Source organism: Coffea arabica, chromosome 3c (assembly GCF_036785885.1).
Source record: "Coffea arabica cultivar ET-39 chromosome 3c, Coffea Arabica ET-39 HiFi, whole genome shotgun sequence".
Lineage (NCBI taxonomy): Eukaryota > Viridiplantae > Streptophyta > Magnoliopsida > Gentianales > Rubiaceae > Coffea > Coffea arabica.
Window position 1 is genome coordinate 3,670,124 of NC_092314.1, and position 22,259 is coordinate 3,692,382.

Consider the following 22,259-nt stretch of genomic DNA (forward strand, 5'->3'; position numbering starts at 1 on the left):
CCGGTCTCCCAAAAAAATGAAACAATTACTCCCTCCTTTTTTTTTTATAACTGACGTTTAAGAAATTTGCTTCAATGTACTTTTATCTGTCGTTTTACTTTCCCCATGCAGTATTAATTATTTTTTCACAATTTTACCCTTTTATCTCTCTTTTCCAGTACATGGTTCTTAATTACTACTCCTAGTAATTATTGCTTCTCTCCTAGTAATTGGACAATTAATGAGGGTATAAAAGGAAAATAGTGTACAGATTTAAGCAATGAAAAACTTTTCTTAATTGGTGTGCAAAATCTTAAACGTCAGTTATAAAAAAAGGGAGGGAGTACATTGGTACGGTTACATCTCTTCAAATTAATTGCTCATCATTGAAGTTTGCATGAGAATTTCACTACAATCAAACTTCCCTGTTCAGAATTAGTCATTAAATGGATCTATATGCCAAGTTATGCCACGGTTTTCTTGCATTTAAATTAAAAAGAAAGAAAGAAATCTTCGTTTCTTTTTTCTTAAAGAAGCCACCGGAATGAGACGACACATTTCTGTTGCTATCATCCCGGCATATGAGCTATGGCAGTGCAGTGCCGTTTGATAGATTGAGTAATTAGCTACGAAGGACAGCCACAACCAAAGACTTCCCACCTGGCCCCTGACTGGCATTAAATAAAAATCTAGTGTCTGGACTGCAGTTTTCTATTTAACAATTCTTACATTTTTTTATAAACACATTTTCAATGACCTTTCTACTCGTATAAACCAAATTGTTATAGTATGCTTTTTTACAAAAGCTTCAAAAAATAACAATCCAAACGGAATTAACTTCATATCTCTAGCTTCAATTGGCTAAAATAACACTTGTGAATAATGGGAAATACAGTTATGAAAAATCTCTACGTTTTCCATTAACACAATTTTCAATCACTTTTTTTGCTTCACATATATCAAATGGCTACATTATATTTTCTACAAAAACTCCAGAAAATTGCAATCCAAACATAACTTAATTTTTTTTTTTTTTTAAAAAAAGGTCCTCAGTTCTCACTTCAACGTTAATCACTTGCGTCGTGCTCATACGGCTAAAGTTAAAGATCATTCATGATTAAGCATAGAAGTATCAAGATTAAGGTTTCGAGGAAATATCAAATCTTAAGAAAATTATGAACTTTGGGCCCTCAAAAGCAAAATTTCCTTGAAATTTGAAACTTTTCTCTCTGTCACGGAAAGGTGAAAGAAACAACAGCAATGGAGTCTCCAAAGCTAATGACAGGCCCATGTTCCTAAGAGTCATTAAAGAAAGATGTAATGAGGATTAAAGTGTTTCAATTATTTCAAGGGACACCATAAAAGAAATTGTCATCAATACTCTTGTCTAGCTAAAGTGACAACACAGAGATCAAACCGAGTAGATTAGTGACTAACTCATAATGGAGGTAGGAAAGCAAATAAAGGAGGAAAAAAGTTTGGACGCCTTTGTTTCATTTTATGTTGCAGAAAAAGGGTAGCATTTCTATTAGACTATAGTACATTACATTATACTTCACCGAATCTGTGTTGAAAATTCTTGATGTCCTCACCATTGGTTTTTTTTTTTTTTTGGATTCAAACATCATTATTATCTATATTCATTGTGTTCCCACGAATTGTTTTCTTTTGTGTTCATGTGAGGCACCTTACAAAAGGAAGAAATGCAATTTTAATTACCTAGGCTTAGCATATCTCATAAAGTATATAATTAAAGAAATGCCAACAATTCTAATTCTTTTGCTTTCTATGTTTTTGGAAATTTTTAGATGGGGAAAGAACGAATAGGGAGAAAGAATACCGAGAAAATTTTGGATTCCAGCGTTTTTACGAAAAATTTTAACGTCTTTCATGAATATATTTATTAATCATTTTTTTTTCACACATATATTTAAATTGCTACCATGCATTTTTTTTAAAAAAAAAAAATAGCAATCCAAACGGCCTCAAGTAATTAGGCTTTCGCTACCGTTGTGAATGCAATGATGTAGTTCAATAAAACCCAAGAAAAAAAAATACTTCATGCCATTAGAATATGTCCATCAAACCAATTAATTTCTCGTCTCCTTGACTGGCTGTTTGGAATTCACGGTTTCTTGACATTTCTTTAATAAACTCGGACAGTGTAGACCCCTTATTTCCTCCAACAGTTCAACTGATATGTTAAGTTTTATATGCACATTTTTTAAAATAATTTTTTACAAGTCAAATCAGCATAATTGTCAAATCAGCATAATTGAAGGCCCACCCATTGAATTCTACAAATTTACTACAAACAAATAAGCTTTTGTTTCTTTCCTTTTCTCAAACAATAATAATTAGAGCAAGCTGTGAATCACCCGTTGGAATCGACAACGCCATTAAGAAAATTGAGGTACAAGCAGGTATTATCTGCTTTTTGGATAAAAACATCTTTCAGAGTCAAATCCGGGCTGTTGTAGAGTAAATTTTACTCTAACAAGACACTTTAAGTTTATTAACTCTCGATTTTTCTTTTATTAATTTGGACAATACATTGAAGGAAATAATTTCCAAGCAAAGTATTGACTACTATTCTTTTTTTTTAGTTTAATTTTCTTTTTAGTTGAAAAGGGATAAAATTTAAGAAGCGAAGAGGACAGATAAGCGGTTTGAATCTGGACCAAGGCCTTCTCGACTAAATACAGACTCCTAGTTAAATATTCTTGCTTTTCATCTTGTCTTTTATCAAGAATTCTTCTTATTTCAATTTCATTTTTTAGTTGAAAAGGGATGAGATTTAAGAACCTGAAAAAGGAAGAATAAGCGGATTGAACCTAGACCAAGGCCTTCATGACTAAATGCAGACTACTAGTTAACTATTCTTTTTTCTTTTCCCCCTTCTGTCATGAACTCTGCAAATGCATTCCACTATTATGGTACAAGACACTGGACTAAACTAGATCAATTACAGAAAAGTATCTTACCTATGAACCTTGCGGTCTACCCAAACGATTTTAGCAATTGAATGTTGGTTTCGTCCTTATCCTCTTGGCTTTTGGGGTGGGATTGGTCCTCTAGTGCCGGTTTCTTTGGCTGACAATCTTGCTTTAGGATAAGACCAAAGAAAAGGTCCGTACGGTACGGACCAAGTCTAGGCGACTACTTAAGCCAACATTACTGTTTCTTGCACGCATTTTCAACAATCGTCTTAAAGCTTTAAATTCGCATGAAAAAAACAGCCCAGAAATCTTGTACCATTACCCAGAGCTAGCATTACCATTACGTGTGGGTTTAAACTTTAAAATACAACACCTAGGCTACACGTGTGTTTGGCCCACCATAATTCCAATGCATGCAGTTTTCAACTTCGTGATAGCGCTTCGTACGTCCGCTCATCTCAAACCAAACACACCCGTCCGTGCGTACCGTAAGTGGTAACTGGTAACCTAAAATGGGGGGAAAATGGTGAGCGTGTGTGTGTGTGTGTGTTTTGGCTGTAAGAAAAAATTATTGACAGACGATTTGTGAGAATTACATTATTTACTGTGATAGTAATACGTTTCATGTCTCGATTTTACATCGGTTAATGTGTCTGTAACATGTCTTGATCTTGAAATGACGTGAACCTCCTCTTCTTTTAAACTTTTTTTCATTGAAGAAAAAACGAACAATAGTGCAAATATGACCATTTGGCTAGTCTTTTTCTGTTACTCATGATTTTTTTTTTTTTTTTTGGTGAAAAGAATGATAGTGAAAGTTCAAGTTCGTATCTCAAAGGTTCCGGAAACCTCATTTAAGTCTCTTATCATTTGAGAGTTACCAGCTGGGGAACGAACGCCATTCATTGATTCGGTCCTCATGTAATGCATCAAGGAGAAAGAAAAGGGAAGAAAAGTATGTGATAGCATTCCTGCGGTGAGTAATTTTGTCCAATTAAACCGACACATTTGATATATAGAGATGGAGTCATGTTGATGACATGATGTGTTTACTCGTAGAAGAAGAGGATATTTAGGCATAGACTTTGAATAGTATACTAGGAATAAAAGTGGGAGATAAATTACTTGGACCTCCTACTCTCGTTTTATTGTGACAAATTGTCACGGCAATCTTGTAGTGTTTCACATTATTTTTGTGCTCTAAGACTTTAACCAGAATATGTTGTCAGGTCAAACTAAAGTTGTTGATTTGAAAGAAAGATAAATTAATTTGAAAGCGAAATTTGTTGTGTATGGACTTTAAACTGGTAGTCTCAACTTCCATATTCCACTCGCTCTCTAGGGCAGAAGCTACCCGTGCAATGCTAACACAAATTGATTTAATTGGCAAGAACGGGCCAGTTTCTAACAAAAAGACCGTGTGTTCGAATTCTGTTACGAGATATAAGGACTGTGTTGATAGGTAATCTATAAGAATTTCTGACCTATGGTGATGATCGGAACCAAGTCCAGCCAATTTCTTTTTTAATCAAAAAGAAAAAGAAAAGAAGCTCCTTGTGCAATAAATCAAATCCTAAACTTATTGCCTCATTCTCATAGTGAACTTTAACACAGAATTCTTTAAAGTCTAATATGACTTAATGTAAAATATCTACGAAAATTATTATTCATTAAAGAGTTATAGGCATTTCAACTAATTAGTTCGGGATTGAGGGAATATAATGTCCATTTTCAACAGTAGTTAGTAACCAAACATTACTAACCTCACATGGTTGCCGTATGAACTTCTTGTATTCAGGGTCTTTTTTCCTTTTCCCCCTTCTTTTTTTTTGACAAATAAAACCTTAAGCACAATTTTCAAGTCTTCATCCCACCAGTGATCTACATTGGCCTAGCATCCAATACAGGCACTTAATTTGTGTGAGCATAATGCACTCTGTGTGAACCATTATAAAAGAGAAAAGGAAATTCCACCATCGTTTACCAAAACTTGAAAAGCAAAACTCAAATTATTACAAAAGACACGTCCACAAAATTCAAATGCTTCAAGATGTATGGAGTACTATTCTTTATCAAGATAAGTTACTTTAAAACAAATTGACCCAATTTATTTATGTGATCAGGATAGCAAACCGACTCTTGAATCTTAACGAGTCCATGTACACCATGTAAATTGACCAAATTCTTGTCCTTATCAGTCTCCCCATCCCACCTTGCAATTTACCTTTATAGCCTAGCTAGACCGTTTCCAAGAATTGATAGCACCCTTTAAATTCCTACCAAGACTTCTATATCGTTCATTTGTGGCGAACTCGAATCGCGATTGGCCATTTACGCGACGGGCACAACCGCACCAAACCGAAAGAAATCATCTTCACTAAAATAATTCTGCTGTTGAAAGTGAAATCAAGAAAGAGAATCTAGTAAAAAAAAAAAAAGAGTGGGGTGGTGATAACGTTGCAATTATTGACTCTTGTATTTGTTTCAAAATTGGACATCTGGAAGGCGAGAAATTTTAGCCCATTTGTATTGTTTTTTTTTTTTTTAAGTTTTCGTAAAAATATATACTGTACTGATTCGATGTATATGAAATAAAAAAAATATTAAAAAATTGTCGCTTATTTCAACGGAGTGGGAGAGTTTTGGAGTTTGGAGGGTACTTGTGGTAAAGCAAAGGCAAATAGAAAGGCAGAAAGCTCCAAACTTCAAATGGTCATTGTGTGGCATACTTGTCAAGAAGGCACCGTCACATTATTACCTTTCTCATCAACACTTGTCCATTGTCTCAATATTTATAGACTCTAGAGGTGGTGGTTGTCCTTTTGTATGTATGGTATGATATGGTATGGTATGGAATGGTTAGGGTTTTGGAAGTAGCATCAAGCAAAGAGAACATTTTTACAGTCAAGAAAGAAAGTGCTGTGCTTGTGGACCATCTCATTTCCCACGACCTAATTATGAAAAAAGTGGCATGCAGAATTTTTTTTCCGCCCAAGGTTTGGGCATTCCTCCTTGTATTTGAATGTAGTATCCAACGGCTAGCGTGGGTTGGTTGTTGGAATCTTTTCAGCATTTTTTTTTGGCAAGACATGTTGTACAGAAGCCTTAAAACCAAAAAACAAATGATGGGATAATTGTAGTACATGAGATGCCAATTAAGAAGAACTCATACAGATAATTAATAAATTAAACGATGGAATAATTGTGTGAAGTTTGCTCTTTGGAGTTTTCTTTTATTCTCTTTGTTTTTCCAAACTTCAAAATTTGACTTGTTCATGCATATTGGTGCATTTATGCTAGTGCTCTTCTATCATTTATGATTTATCTTATCTGAGGGTAAATGTGAAGAGCAAGCATACACTTACTCTTCAAGAATAAAGTGCACTTTTGGTGTAGTTTCCTTTTGATTTTAGCCTTGACGCATGGCTTAAGGCAATGAGGATCAAATCTCAAGCCAAAGCTTGCACATACTTTGAAAATTATCAATATGAATTGCTATTTTTAAGAGTTTTTGTAATATATATACACACACACACGTTGCAGAGGTTTGATGTATATGATATAAAAAAATGATTGAGAATGTGTTTACGAAAAATGTAAAATTTTTTCAAAAAAATATTGGAGAATAAAAGGGAAGTACAACTCAAATTCTTTAACACAAAATAATTTTAAACCTAGGTAAAAATGAACTGAAACGCTTCGAAACAAATTTTATTTTACTAAAGAAAAGAATTAAGAAAAACTGAATTTCTATTTTAAGTAAAAGGAGAAGTATCCGCAACTCAAAGGTCATACATGTCATGACTCAGCTACTGGGCTATGTATATACATCATGCCAATTGATTTCTTGGTTCCATTATCATCATGCTTTAGCTGTACTGATGCTGAAATTCATCACTTGATGCAAGAATCCCCATTAAAAATTTGTTCATAAATTGATTGCAATATTGAAGTTGGACTGTTGGAGGACCACTGGCACCATGCATGCATGCATGCATGAAACTTCGTAATCCAAAAATGTATAGAAGAGAAATGCATCTAATGCTACTCTCTCTGAGTCTGATCAGCTGGATGATATTGATGTTGTTATTGCAATCAGAAACTGTAGCATAGTTACAGGTGTAGACGTAAAATATATAGAGACTAATACTACCCTCGTAGATGTTGTAATCAGAACGTAGAATACGCATTCAAGTGGTGATAAGGAAACCAAAGGGTGACTTATATGTCTAAAATACTCAATCAATGATTGTAGTACACGAACACACAACAATATACAACACTTCATTAACACTATTGCTCCCTGGATAGGTGAGGGATATTTCAATTTTTAAAATATTGTTAATATCTAGAAGGATGAAAGCAGTTTAAAAGATTATATATATATATATATATATATATATATATATATATATATTCTTCTCTATTTTCCTAATGACATAGAAGAATGAAAGCAGAGTTCCTTATTTGGATTATGATCTCTTGCAGAAAAATGTTTACGTTTTTCGTGAACAGATTTTTCAATTGTTTTTTTATCTCGTATACATCAAAGTTGTACAGTATATTTTTCTACAAAAACTTCTAAAATAACAATTCAAACGGAAGACAAAAATGTTATAAACATTGACTTTGAAACTTACAGATTGAGTTACTTACTAATTTTTCTGTATCTCTCGGTATTCTATCTCCTTATATCTACAATTTATAGGTACTTTTACCCCTGATTTGTAAATCCCTTTACAAACTTTTATAAATCCAAACAACACAAAATCACGATTCAGAGAGTTTTATATATGTCCAGTCTGTGATGCTATCGGAATCTAACTTTCCAAATGGCACACTTTGGATTATTTAAACATGAAATTTAAGGACTCCAGTTTTTTTGATCATGAAAGAAAAAAAAAAAAAAACCGCGCATGATAAGATAGAGCACCCTAAAAGTTCTGAAATTGTTTAAACTGAAATTTGTGGTTTCTTTGATCGTAGAAGAAGACACAAAGATTTTATCTACAACAAACTATGAAAATGGTAATAGAACAACGAAAAAAACATCTCTGTGCTAATTACAATTACACGTTAGATTATAATGATACATTAATATGATAAGAAATGTCTTAATTACTATTCGCCTCTCAAATGCTCATTTAACCATGTCTTGGAAGGCAACGCCTAAATTTACTTTGTCATCGTGTATAATGTTAAAATAAAATAAAAATAGTTTTTACAGCAAAAAACCTCAATGGCTACTAAACTATTAGTCGGATCATATTTTGGCCATTAAACTATTTTTCGTCAGTAATTGACCACTGAACAACTTAATCAGTAAACTCGTGATCATTTAGTCGATAATTGCTCTTAATCTTTGCCAAGGGGTTTCATTCATACAGGAACACTGCACCTGTCAAGGTTAAGGTACTCATGTTTTTGTGGTAGTGTACTACAATAGCAATGTACAAAATGGAGTTCGATAGTTGTACTGCAAGCACATTGCATCACCAAAACAAATGTACTTCCATTGATCTGTGAGAAAACTCTTTTGCTTTGCTTTGAGAAAAACAGTTGACAAAGAAAACTAATCAGCAGCAATTAGGTTAATTAATCAGCCCCACCATCCCCATATCCCTTATTAGGTGTGACCACTAACCCCAAACAATGAACCCATTTCACCCAATCACTCTTAAAAAAGGGCCAAAACTTCGCACCTAATCAAATTCTTTTTTCTATAAAATTCTCAAAATTAATCCATTCGACCTCACACGATAACCTTGGGGTTCACAAAATATGTCATCAACACTACACCGGGCAGTGAGGGGCATCCAGCAGGTCATAAAAAGTAATTTCACCCAGTCTCATCCACTGCTTTGTCTCCACGTTTCATCTTGATCACACGTGTCGCCAAAACAATTTCTCAAATAACGACAAATCTAATCAACTCCTGTCACGTGAGCAAACCAATCCTCTCTGCCACGTCGGATTTTACGTGTCAGGGAAAATCCTAGTCAGCTACTTGATCTCTTCCTATATAAATACCCCCACCTCCGCTACTCTATCAGTCTATCCATTGTTTCCTAGTTTTTACATCTCCGAAGAAAAAGAGAAAAAAAAAAAAAAAAAGGAAAAAACTTGAATTCAAAGAAAGAAAAAAAGGCAGAAACAGGAGTACCCCACCGGCGGTCGAAATCTAGCCGGAAAATGAATATTCCGGCGAACTATTCCTTTCTCCATCAACGAAATGCCCGTGTTTCAGTCCACCACCGTCATGTCTTCCGTGAAAAGCCCTAGTACAGATACAAATTGTCCACCCCATTAAAGGAAAAAAAATCTTTCTTTCTTTTCCAATTTGCCTGCCCAAGAAGAGATGTTTGTGTATATGCAGTAGATGATCGCAGAACGCTAACTTTTGGCCGCAAAAGCATTAATTTTCCTGGTTCTTATCGATGAGTAGCTCAGATTTTTAGTTTTTTTTTTTTTTTTGGCTGTGAAAAAAGTGAGCTTCAGTTGAGGGAACGATTTTTCAATTACTTGAGAATTTTGAGTAGAGGAATTTTTAAAAAAATGCCTTTTCAGATGAAGGTTCAGCCGATTGATTCCGACCAAGTCTACCTGGAATCATCGAAGCCCCCGCCGGTGCTTAAATCGCGGCTCAAACGGCTTTTTGATCGGCCATTCAACAGTGTTTTGAGGATATCATCGGCCACAACAGAAAAGCAAGCGTCTTTTCCCGGCGAAGTTAAAGATTTTGCAGCACCATCCCCACCGGCGGCAGGAGTGCCGGAGTTTGAGCTCAGCTCAGTTTGTCTAGATAATATGGTGCAGAATTTCATTGAGGAGAATGCTTTTGAGAAGCAGCCTCAGACAGCTCAGAAATGTGGGAGAAATAGATGCAACTGCTTCAATGGAAATAGCAATGATAGTTCTGATGATGAATTTGATTTTGGATTTGGGGATGTTGTCACTAACTCAAACTCTTATTCTTTTGGCGATTCCGTTGATTTTCTCAAGGTAATAATCAAAATGCCCCCTTTCCCTTAAAAATTGAAGTTTCTTGAGAAATTCTTGAAATTATTTTTGCTGATTTTGGGATTAATTCTTGGCTTATTTGTTGTCTGTAGAGCTTGATTCCTTGTTCTACAACTGTGGAGAGGAATCTGTTGGCTGATACTTCAAAAATGGTGGAAAAGAATAAAACTTGCAAAAGGAAAGATGATTTGAGGAAAATTGTGACTGATGGTCTATTAGCACTTGGCTACGATGCTTCCATTTGCAAATCTAAATGGGACAAATCTGCCTCCATTCCAGCCGGTAGACCCCTATTCTCTTTCTCCTAATTTATGCTCTATCCTAATCTATTTGTATTCTGGAGTTTGATAGTTTCTTGCATTATTTTCCTAACCTTCCATATTTACGCTGATATTTCTTGTTCGTTTATGGGTTTTATTTCGCCTCCAAACATGAGTATAAATTATGATTCTTTTTTTTTTTTTTGGGTTTGAAATTGAAAAGGATTGCAGTTTTACCTGATAATTTCTTGCATATTTGTCGTGGGTTTTGACTTGTATCCCCTTCCTTTGACACAATTAGCACTACTATTTTCTCTTTATATAAATTTTCATAAATAAATTAAGTAGCACTATTATTGGTGCCTGGAAATATATATATATATATATATATATTTTTTAAATTTTGTGAGGTATTTGCCTAGATCACATCAGGGCCTTACCAGTTTTGGGTTTTGATCCCATTATTTTAGGGGGTTCCGCTTTCCATATCTGAGTATCTGGTCTGATGATGTATTTGGCAAATTAAAATGCAGGCGAATATGATTACATTGATGTGATTACTGAAGGGGAGAGAGTGCTGATCGACATTGACTTCCGATCAGAGTTTGAGATTGCTCGATCAACCGGAAGTTACAAAGCCATCTTGCATTCTCTGCCGTTCATTTTCGTCGGGAACGTGGACAGGTTGCAGCAGATCATCGGAATTGTATCAGAGGCCGCCAGACAAAGCTTGAAGAAGAAAGGAATGCATATTGCGCCGTGGCGTAAAGCTGAGTACATGAAAGCTAAATGGGTCAGCCCGCACGTTAGGACAACCGTTCCTCCTCAAAACGATGTCGTTGCAGTTGAGGGAAAACAAGCTGAGGAGGTTGTTGTTGAAACTGAGGAGAAAGATGAGAGTAAGGAGGTGGTTGTTGAGGAGGCTTCAGAAGAGAGTGAGTGTGGAGAATTGGAGCTGATTTTTGGGGAGATAACGACTCCGTCAGAGGAACCGAAGTCAGGTTTGTCGTCGCCGGCGAGGAGTGAGTGTGGAGAACTGGAGCTGATTTTTGGGGAGCAAACGACACCGTCGGAGAAACCCAAGTCATCTTTGTCGTCGCCGGCGAGGATTTCCGGCGAAGTATCAAAAGGGCCGACGCCGGCGATCGGGACGTGGCAACCGCCGGTGATAAAACCCAAGAGTTGTGAAAGGGGCAACCGGGTTATGGTCACCGGCTTGGCATCTCTTCTAAGGGAGAAGCCGTGAAAATTTTGGATCTTTTTCCTTTTCCTTTTGGGAATTTTCTAACTGTTTTATGAAGTACAAAAAAAGTATAGTATCGGTCGGAGTTTTTATATACTAGATATAACCGGATATTTTCTTTTTTTCTTTTTAAATTTCCTTGTAATTTTGGACTTTTTCCCTTCCTTTTTTCTTAGAAGGGATATGTAAGAAGGAATCAAGTGATGATGAAGTGAATTTTCTAGATCATCATTATTGTACCAATAAATTAGAAAATAGAATGAAAAATGTAAAAAAAAAATCAAAAACAATTTTTAGTAATGAAATCTATCCCGTCTTGCGAGATCCATATCCAGATGTTCCTATCAAGGAAACAGGAGCAGATTTTAATTATTATATATGTGGTTTTATTTAATTTTTCCATTTTTCGAAATATGTAAATATCTTTTGGGAGAAAGTGTGAGGCTAAAATAATGCTAAGCATGGGGAGCTGAAAATGACGAGTTTTTGTTTTTGGGGGAGCGTGGAAGGAAGGGCTGGATGAGATGGAGATGACGGCAGGCTCGTGCTATCTTGGACGGTGTGTATAGGAGGCAGGGGGGTGGATGTAACACTAGAATAACGTGATGTGGTAATATTCTCCTAGTTGTGCTCTAAATTTTAGTACTTTATTTACACTGATTTTCTTAAAAGTCACCATAATTACATTACCTTCTCTTTAGTTTTTGAAATTAGAGTTGACCTCTTTTTAACTTTTTCCTTTTTTTTTTTAACTTGATATCAACTTTTTCTTTTATTTAAATTATAATAAAAGGGTTGGAATTGCAATTCACTTTTAGGTGGTACTAACATGTAAGGAAATTGTCTCTACTATGGATTTTGGATTAGGCGATAAATTCTCCAACGCAATAATAAGTGTGTTTGGAATACATATTATTTACACATATCAATTTACTTGCATCATTAATACATTTTTCAATCAATTTTTTACTCACATACATCACATCAAAAAAAAATGCTATAGTAAATATGATAAAATTATCTCAAAGAGGGTCATTTATAAAATTATCTCAAATAATTTACTATTCAAGGGAGGTCATTTATAAACTTTAAGGACTAGAGAGGAGGTCTAGTAATTATGATAAACTTCATAGGGATCAGTTCAATTTGCCATAAATTTGATTTTTTGTTTCCATTTACAATACTAACATGTTTTTGAAGTTCTAAAACCTTGGTTCTTGAGTAAGAGCCTATTATGCCTATAGGCTAGGTTATTTACTTATTTTACCTTTGTTTTCTTCACCGGAGTTAGCAACCTTGGCTTTTGCTGCCTTTTACTTTTACTTTTTCCAAATTTTCTTTCAATTTCTTTTTTATTTTCTTTCTGTGTGTGCTTTTGAATACAGATCTAGTGGGATGGAGGGGTCTTTATCAATCTTTTCTGAGATAGAGTTTTTTTTTTTCCTTGAAGAGTTTCCATGAACCATTTACACGTGGTAGATTTGCATTGGGGTTGTGATTTTGAAAGTAGTAAGTAGCAAGCGCTCCAAAGCCCAAAGCAAAGAATACTCTGACTTTCTTGGTTTTGCTCCTATTGACCGTTTGCTTCCTGCTTGACACGGTTGGCTTTGATCTTCGAGAATTTAACTGCTGCTATCAGTCCGTTTACATTTACTAGGGCCACTGATTCATTTACCCACCTTGGTTTACTTTAGGGGGATTTATTATCTACTCCTTTCCAAAGATAATCAAGTAATTAACCGGTTGATTAGGCTCAGTTAGTCAATTTAAGTTGATTCCTTTTCTAAAGTTGCTTTTAGTGAGTAATTCTTTTTTTTTTTTTTTTTGTGTGGGTGCTTTATGCCTTTAATCAGTAACTTGGATTAAGAAGACTATTGAGTTATCTTTCGTTCTTTTCTTTACATAATAGCATCAAACATATTATTCTATATCTAGACAATGTGATGTGATGTACTTTTTTCAGGTGCAAATTAGCATATTCCTCAATTATTTTAATCCATAATTTGCCAAATTATTACAACAACAAAATCACACTTTTGGCCTGGTTGAACTCAGCTTGGAGGCAATGTCTACCTTTTAAGTTTTTTTTTTTTTGAAGAAAAAAGGCTTTTATGGCTTAATTTTTCATTAGTAAAAACCTTCTTTTTGACACCAATTAGGTTAAACCACGTTGGTTAATGAGACGTCTTATATATGATCTGGATAAGTGCAATTGGCATTAAGGAGGCACCCGCCCCGCAGGGTCTAACGGGGGGGGATGGCACGGGGCGCGGCGGGGGAAATTTTTTCCCCAGCTTAGAAACGAGGCGGGCCACCCGTTTTAAATATATATATATAATATATAATTTAATTAGTTACAAACTTATGATAATGATATTATTAGTTATATGTATTATATAATGTATATTAGTATATGTAATATAATTGATATTATCAATTATACTAATAATTATATATGTGTACTAATACAAATTATTAATTGGTTATACTAAATTTACTAATATATTTATACTAAATTCCTAATTACACTTAATACAATAACATTTTTTTTTCAAAAAAAACACAAGCATAATAATGAATTAGTGATTATATTTGTGCAAAAAGTGAAAACTTGACTACTTTAATTGTATTTATTTCATCATGTTGGATTGTATTTAAATAACTTTTATTTAATTATTTTTATAAGTTTCAATTGTGAAATTACAATGAATAATAATTTGATAATGTGTTGATATTTTACTACTTGATTATTTGCTAAATTTTAACTATAATAAAATCATATAACAAACTTTTATTTACCCCGCGAGGGAAGTGGGGCCGGGGAAGCGAGAAACGGGGGACGGGGTGGGGGCAGGGGGAATTTGTAGGGGGATCTCCCAATCCCGCCCCGTTGCCATCCCTAATTGGCATTTGTAACTTGCCTCTTAGTCGGTTAATGATATTTTAGCTCCAAGTATTACCTCTTGCACTCCCAACACTATTGGATTGCAATTTACAAGAAATGATTAAGGGGATTGTGGTTAAAAATTCTTCTCTTTTACACTTATCGAAACATGACTTTCTTTTTTTCTCAAGGCCTTGAGGAGGGCCAAACAGCCCATTACAAGGTAATGAGTCTAGAGATTTAGGTAAATTTTCTGTTTTCGGGTAAATTCACTATTTTGGATAAATATACTGCATCTTTTGCCTATTTCCGAAGACATAAACCGTAATAACCATAAAACTTGAACTACAAACTTGAAAGTTTTGTCACCTTACCAGATAAGCTATACTAGTACTTGTAAAAAGAAATGCGGCTTTTCAATGACACTGGAATTTCCTGCAAGTTGAGAGACAATATGGATTGTTTTAAGGGATAATTTCAGAAACCTCCTTTTGAGGTTTTTGATAAATTCACAAAGTTTCGTTTAGATTTTAATAATTACACACACTTCTCTTGAATTTGCCATTTTGGTAACAAAAACTATTTAATGATAAAAAATTTGAATGAATAATCCAAAACGTTTTCATGAAATTATGAAGTTTATTTTACCTTCTCATAAAATTTTTTTAACATGTACAAAATCTCAAAATCACTTGCAACTTTTATCTCTACTATTTTTAGATCTTTCATATTTCCACATTATAAATTAGTGCCATTATTACCATGACCACTGCGGCCACCATCAGTCCCAAACTTCTAAAACCTCAACCAAAGTTAAAAAAGATTTTAAAAAAAATTGATCAGCACTATTAAACTAAAAAAATTTCACCAACTGCATTAATATAATATTCTATTTCTCAAATGTTAAAGTATCAACACCATCCCATCCTTTTGAAATCCTTAACTTACATATTTTTTTATTCATTTCTAAATCCTTTAAGTAAAGCTAAAATTAATTTATAATATATTAAAGGGTTACAAACAAAAAGCCCCATGTGGTATATTTAATACACAGAAAAATCCTCTGTGGTTTCAAAACATTTAAAACGACACCTCATGTTTTGAATTAAATTGTAAATTAACAAAATTCGTTAAATTTAACGGAATCCGATAAATTTAACGGAAAACTTAACTGAATCCGGTAAACTTAACGGGTGAAACCATCATTTTCGTTAAATTTAACAAATTTTGTTAGTTTACAATTTAGTTCAAAATATGAGGTGTCGTTTTGTATGTTTAAAATTATGGGAGACTTTTCTGTGTATTAGATATATCACAGGAATTTTTTTTATTTTTAACCCTATGTTAAAATTATGTCTAGGACATAATTGGTTATTCCATAAGTGAATCTTGTTTTTATTTTCATTAAAAGTCGAATTGTGTGAAATGCATTTATATGCATAAGATTAGCAGTGAATTATTTAATTGTATGAAAATATTAGTATGTTAACGTTATTATGATAATTTTATAAGGTCAGGGAGGTAAATATAATATTAAAAAATAAACTCTCATAATCATTGTGGTGGGGCCTATGTAATCCATTATGCTGTGCATATCATACCTATTATCTCACACACTACACAAAGTGGGTAGGGTCAGTAACAAAGTTCTCTCAGAACTTTTGAGGTTTCTTCTGGGATTAGGTTTATAAAAGCCGAATTTCTAGACTTCAGTTTAGAAAAGGTCAAGAGTAACAAAGTTCTCTCAGAACTAAATTTAGACAGTTGTGGGGTCTCTTTCTTTATCTGTTTAATTTTTTCCCCCTATAAAATTAGTGGCAGTAGGGCCACTTTCTTTGTACAAAGCAAATAATAAAAGCGATTGCCCAAAGTTTGACAATAATAATGCCTTTATGAAAGCAACACCCCACCTACTCTGAGATTGCTTGTGAAGTGTAAATTTGATTTTAACAACATCTTTTGGCTTTGGGCAGGGAGGGCAGGTGGGGGGGGGGGGGGGAGCTGAGGTGCTGGGGTTGCCAAGACCACAAGAAAGAAACCACACATTACTTTCAACTGTTCACTCTCATATCAGTCAGGACATGCTAGCATGGTTGCTGCCACATGTTACAAGGGTTGTGTCTATCTTTGTAGGATGGAAGATTTGATCCATGCCAAAGTCACAAACACCTTAAGGTGTTATCCCTTTTTATTTACACAGTTTCAGATAACTTGAGACCCAAGCAAACTTAATTTTAAAAGGAAAAATGGTTCAAAATGCCTCTCAAATTTCGTTAAATGAATTTTTTCTTTTTTTATTTTTAAAATAATAACTTTATATTCTATACAAAATTAAGTTGATAAAATTTGCTTTCTTATTAGATTTTTGATCACTTTTTATTTTCAATCTATCATGTGACCTATGCATGGTCATTTTTTAAAGGACAAAATGGTTAGATCTCACTTATAGTTAGATCTGACCATATTTATATTTTCGCTAAAAAAGTGAGATCTGACCCAACTTGTATTTATTTTTACCTTTTAAAGAATGATTACATGTGGATCACATAATGATTCAAAATGGAACGTGACTAGAAATTTAGGTTCGGACCAATATTTATTAACTTGAATTTGTAAGGGATGTAAAATTAATATTTTGAAAGTGAAAACTCATTTGACAAAATATGAAGTACGTCTTAAAGGATTTTTTCATTTTGAAAAGCCTATTTGCATATATTTTTCTTTTATTTTTATAGAAAACTTTTATCATAAAATACTTTTAAAAAATTTAGGATTTGCTAAAGAACATTGAAAGAAGGGAGAACATACACTTATACAGAGCACTTTACATATCTTAGCTAGGGTTCTATCCCGTATATCATGGCATTCTTGTGATATTGGCTTTTAATTTATATTCCACCGAATGCACCAAACATTAGAAGGCACATTGGAAAGTTGATAGAAATTTGTGCCAAAAGAAGGGAAAGTTGATGAACACCCACTTGAGTGCTCATAAAACTTTATCCATTCTGGGAGAGAACAGGTTTGCATACTAAAGCATTTTGTATTTATCCGTTACAAAATGTTCTCTGCCGTTGGATGACAAATGTGGTCCAATTTTTAGGTCACCACGCCCCCTTTAGCTCTCCATTTTTTCATCATTTTCCCTATTTCACAATCAATCAGATCATGCAAATTCTTCCTGGTTGGAAATGTTTATGCTGCCAGCTGAATTTATTTAGAAAGTCCCACTAGAAAGCATTTTTAGTCTAAAAGGAAAGCACCAAAAAAAAAAAAAAATGGTTGCCTGTTGTTTGCATATACAAAACTAGGAATTAGGAAGTGAAAAAAAGTTGCAGGTTTTGCACTAGAATCACTTTTCTAATGGCCATACTTGTTAATATATACTTTTTGTATATAGAGCCATGAGAATCAGGTAGTACTAGAACATAATAATATGTTTTGAAATTCGAGAATTCTCTCCAAAGACGATACAGGACTTCCTCTTGATCGATTATTTTAACTGATTATAGATTTTGATTTTAAATAATCAACTTTTGAAATGTTTTCGATCACTTTTATAGTCCGATTATAGATCAGCTAAAATATATAATCCCAAAAGAGTAGTTTTTACTGATTTTGATTTTTTTTCTATATTCAATTTCTATAATCAGATTTTGTAAAGTTTAAAAAACCAACCAAGAACAAGGCAACAATCCCCGTGTAAATAAAGCACGATTAGAAGGCTGGCACCCTAGCTCATATGGGATTACCTTCTTAAATTTTCTTTAATTAATTCGATGGTACTTGCGTAAGATGAAAAATTTGTGTTTGATTAATAGATGGGTTGTCTAACCACATGCACTTAGCCTGATCTGATCGGTTTGGTTATGTTTACATTTCATATAATCAGTCGAGATTCTTGATCCAAATCACCAGTCTTTTATCTTGAAAGCAGCATGACAATACGACGATCCAAATCCTAACTACTGTGCTTTCTAAAACAATTTACACTCTGGTGTTTATTGTGGGCGGCATCAGGTAAGATAAGAATATCATAAGAGACATTGATAGTACTTACAAAAAACAAAGGGCATCCGCTATCTTGTTTTCTTGCCGTTTCAATGGGGATTCTGTAAATCAGGAAAAGATGTGTATGACACTCTGCCAAGAATCTTTTGCACTTGAAAATTTTCATAACCACTAAAAGGGCCATCCAATAATTGTGAAGCCACCAATAAAATGTCGAGAGGCCTCACTGCATGGTAAATGGTGACAAAGTTTAAAGCGAAATTTAGGATTACTTGCAATAGAATTGTAAGATGTGGCGGCATAAAATCTGTTAAGAGTTTGGAATATTTGATACATACTTGCCGTTGAAAATTCCCTCATTTTGTGTAATACTTAGGATCAAGGCCAAAAAATATTCTTTTGCTTGCACTAATGTTTCATTAGAATACTATTAGCTTCTTTGGTTGGTTGCTTATTTTCTTATATGTTGTCAGTGCTGCTGCAAGGAAGGAAGACCGATTCCATATGTATTAAGTTAGAGGCGAAATGCCCTAATAACCCTCAAACTATTATAAAGCTCAACTTTTAACTCTCTTCCTAATTAAAACGTATACTCGTAACCCTTCCCTCAACTTGAGCCAATATATTCAACAGAACAATGGTGGTGGTTCTTGACACTTTTGGTGCCGTTTCTGTTGGACATAACGACTCAAATTAGTGGAAGGATTATGGATGTATATTTTAATTCGTTGAAAGATTAAAACTGTTCATTTAATAGTTGAAAGGCCAAAAGTTAAAATTTATAATAGCTTGAGGACCATTGGAACATTTTGCCCTGAGTTAAAAGCATTTTCAACTTTTTTAAAGTCTGAAGCTAAGCTCAGAGTTCACACGAACTCAGAAAGCAAATAATAACAATTGCAATTGTGGCATCAGCTGGCTCTTACATGTACGCAAAATCAGCGGATTTCAGTGACATAAACAATGAAAAAGGTCAAAGATCAGGTTCTGATTTATATAAGGTTGAGACTTGCCTCTTCTTCCGTGGTCCAACGAGTTAAATGCAGATAATATATATATTACATGAGCTCAACCGTATCCTAACTAAGTCCTAACATTAAAAATTACTATCTAAGTCTCTGCTTAGGATTGCGATGTGTTTATAGAAAAAAATGCTTTTAAACACTAAAATATTTTTAGGGTGTTTGTTAACTAATTGCTAGCCCAATTTTTGGTAATTTAAAAGCATATTTATTAAAGATACTTGTATCAGAAGTATTCTTTTTTATAAGCTACTGCAACCCTAAAAGGGGCTAAATTAAATGATGGATTCAACACACGAATGCCTTACTTGTTAAGTTTTACCACTTAGCTAAGTCAATAAAAAAGTGGTTGACATTATCCAAGTTTTTTTTTTTCTAAAGGTTTGTGGTTTACAAATCCATCAATGTGATTACTGATAAGTTGTTTTGACGAACCTTTAATTTTTTTTTTTTTTTTAAAAAAAAGAAGAAGTAAAAGTAACTTGAGCACCCCATGCGATCCAGAGATTGATGGAAGGATGGTATAAATGATAATGCAGATTAAAGCCAGAAAAATTATACAAATTGAGCATCATTAGTTCACAAAAAAAAAAATTTTTTTTTTTGCCCTTTGATTTGGGGAACCTATCAAAACTGCGTCAAAGTTGGTAATTATTGTCTGCACTATTAGGTATTCTTTCCATTTTTTATGCATCTAGTACAAGTCTTAAATACTGTCTTGTGCTAAGACGACTTGCAGAATATTAATTAGGCAGCAAGAACCCAACCTTCATGTTCTCGAATCCCAATTGAACTGCAATAATTCCTTTTGTGTTTATAAGCTTTTTTGCTTTGATATAAGTTAGGTGGCCTATAATTGCATCCGCCATACATAACCAAAGCAATGGTCTTAATTGTACAATTCTCTTAGCTGATCCAGATTAAGATACAGTAGTGTTGATATGCAAAACTAGTTTATTAGATGCTTAGGATGAATTCAGCCAAACCAGGTCGACCCAGGAATCAAGCATAACAAATAGGCAAGTGGGTAATAAAACCTAAATCTACGTACTCTCCAAGTCAATCAAAAGCAGTGACTGATAATGAACTTCAAACTGCACAATTAATACACCATTGATTAGGTTTACTGAAATAGTAGTGTATCACAAGATTATACAACGTCAAGCAAGCATCTTAGGTACGTAGATTAGGGAATAATTGGTAGGTATTGTGTTAAATTATTGCCTAATCTTTGATGGGTAGTTTTCCTAAGAGAATTTTGTCAAATAATAATCATCAGGAGGACAACGACATTGAATTGAAGTGGTTTAGGCTTGGTGGCCAGTTTTGGTTAATATCTGTATTGGAAATGGTCAAGTTTTATCAGTAACTTTGGCTTAGTTTTGTTGAGTTGTTGAGAAAATAAGTAAAACCAAAGAGTTCTTTGGTCAAAAAAATTCCCAACTACTTCTAGGCAACCCAAAGTTCATGAATACATGATCATTTTACTTGTTGTTCATAGCAATATATAAAAAAAACATATATAAAGATGATTGAAGAATATTTAGCAACAGATGATAGGTATATTGATAAACCAATCCTGTTCCCTTGTTGTTCTGTGGTTCGATAAAATTTGGTTGGCAACAATGATTGAGTAGGTATCAACCAGCGGCTATTTGTTTAATGTGTATAAGTTAATTGAAAATAATGAATTACGCTATAATTACAAAAGGAATTGCTTAGTTTATTACTTTTTTGAGAAGAAAAAAAAAATGATAGTTCAGTGGATGGGCGAGAACGTCGGTTTGGATTGCAGTTTTTTACCAAAAGATTCTTACATTTTACGTGAACACATTTTTTTTTCTTTAATTTTTTATCTCACATATATCAAATCGCTACAGTATATTTTTTTACAAAAATTCCAAACAAATAGCAATCCATACGGAAAAGTTTTGGCCAGGCTATCCTTAGTACCAAGATTCAAACTTTTATGGGTGAGTTCATATATAAAAAAAATTTATACCTAGTGTACGTGATTTATATGTAGGCTACAACATATAAGGGTTTACTGCATGGTAAAATTCTTTACAACAACGATATATATATATAGGTGTCTATGAATTCTTACCGTAAAAAAAAATTAAAAGTAAACCACTATGATTTAATAGATATTCTTGGAGGAATGGTAAAACAGCAATAATGCTAGTAATATCTTTATTCATGCATAAATGTTGCAGTCAACAACTTTTCTGAATTCTGTCTCAGAAAATTTTTTACTGAAGCTTCTGAATATGACATATGCTAGCCTATACGTGCGACCTAGGTTAAGAATCCTCTTGTTCTTACAAGAAAAGTCTCTGCATCTCAGCAGGAAATATCAGATTAATCTTACTTCGAAATAAATATTGTACCATCACATATTTCACCTCGATGTTCAATTCTTCATATTAAGCCCAATTCAGTTTTCTTTTTCTTTTCTTTTCTTTTTTCTTTAGGGTGTAACGGAGGTTCAGGGATGAAGGGACAGTTGACTGGTTGATGAGATTGGAGAGATGTATTAAAAAACAAGGAGGAGGAGGAAGGAATATTTGAACCCAAGGTTTCAATTTTTGGAGTTTCAACTCTAACCACTAAACTAAACCTCTTCAGCACCATTGATTTTGTTTACCAGTAATGACTTGAATAGTTAGAAGGTAGTAAACCATTGGACAAATGAATGTTTTATATACCTTACAATCTCATCTCATGTCCTAAAATCTTCATATTTTTAAGGTCTGATTGATTCTTTCAGTGTCCAGATACTATGGTGGGTGCAATTGCATCATTTATTTTCTGCTGTCAAGGACTTTAATCAGTGGCTAGCTTCCTTTCTTGTTGAACTAAGGTACCCTGGCAAAAGTCTGACTCTGACAAGGATATTTA

General features: G+C 33.8%; 1 protein-coding gene across 1 annotated transcript; it reads left to right on the plus strand.

Moving 5' to 3' along the window:
- Window positions 1–8,972: 8,972 nt before the first annotated feature.
- LOC140037534 (uncharacterized) lies at window positions 8,973–11,769 on the plus strand. Its single transcript, XM_072081882.1, has 3 exons — window positions 8,973–9,920; window positions 10,031–10,220; window positions 10,732–11,769. The coding sequence occupies exons 1-3, from the start codon at window positions 9,474–9,476 to the stop codon at window positions 11,442–11,444; spliced, it is 1,350 nt and encodes a 449-aa protein (XP_071937983.1). The 5' UTR covers window positions 8,973–9,473; the 3' UTR covers window positions 11,445–11,769.
- Window positions 11,770–22,259: the final 10,490 nt, after the last annotated feature.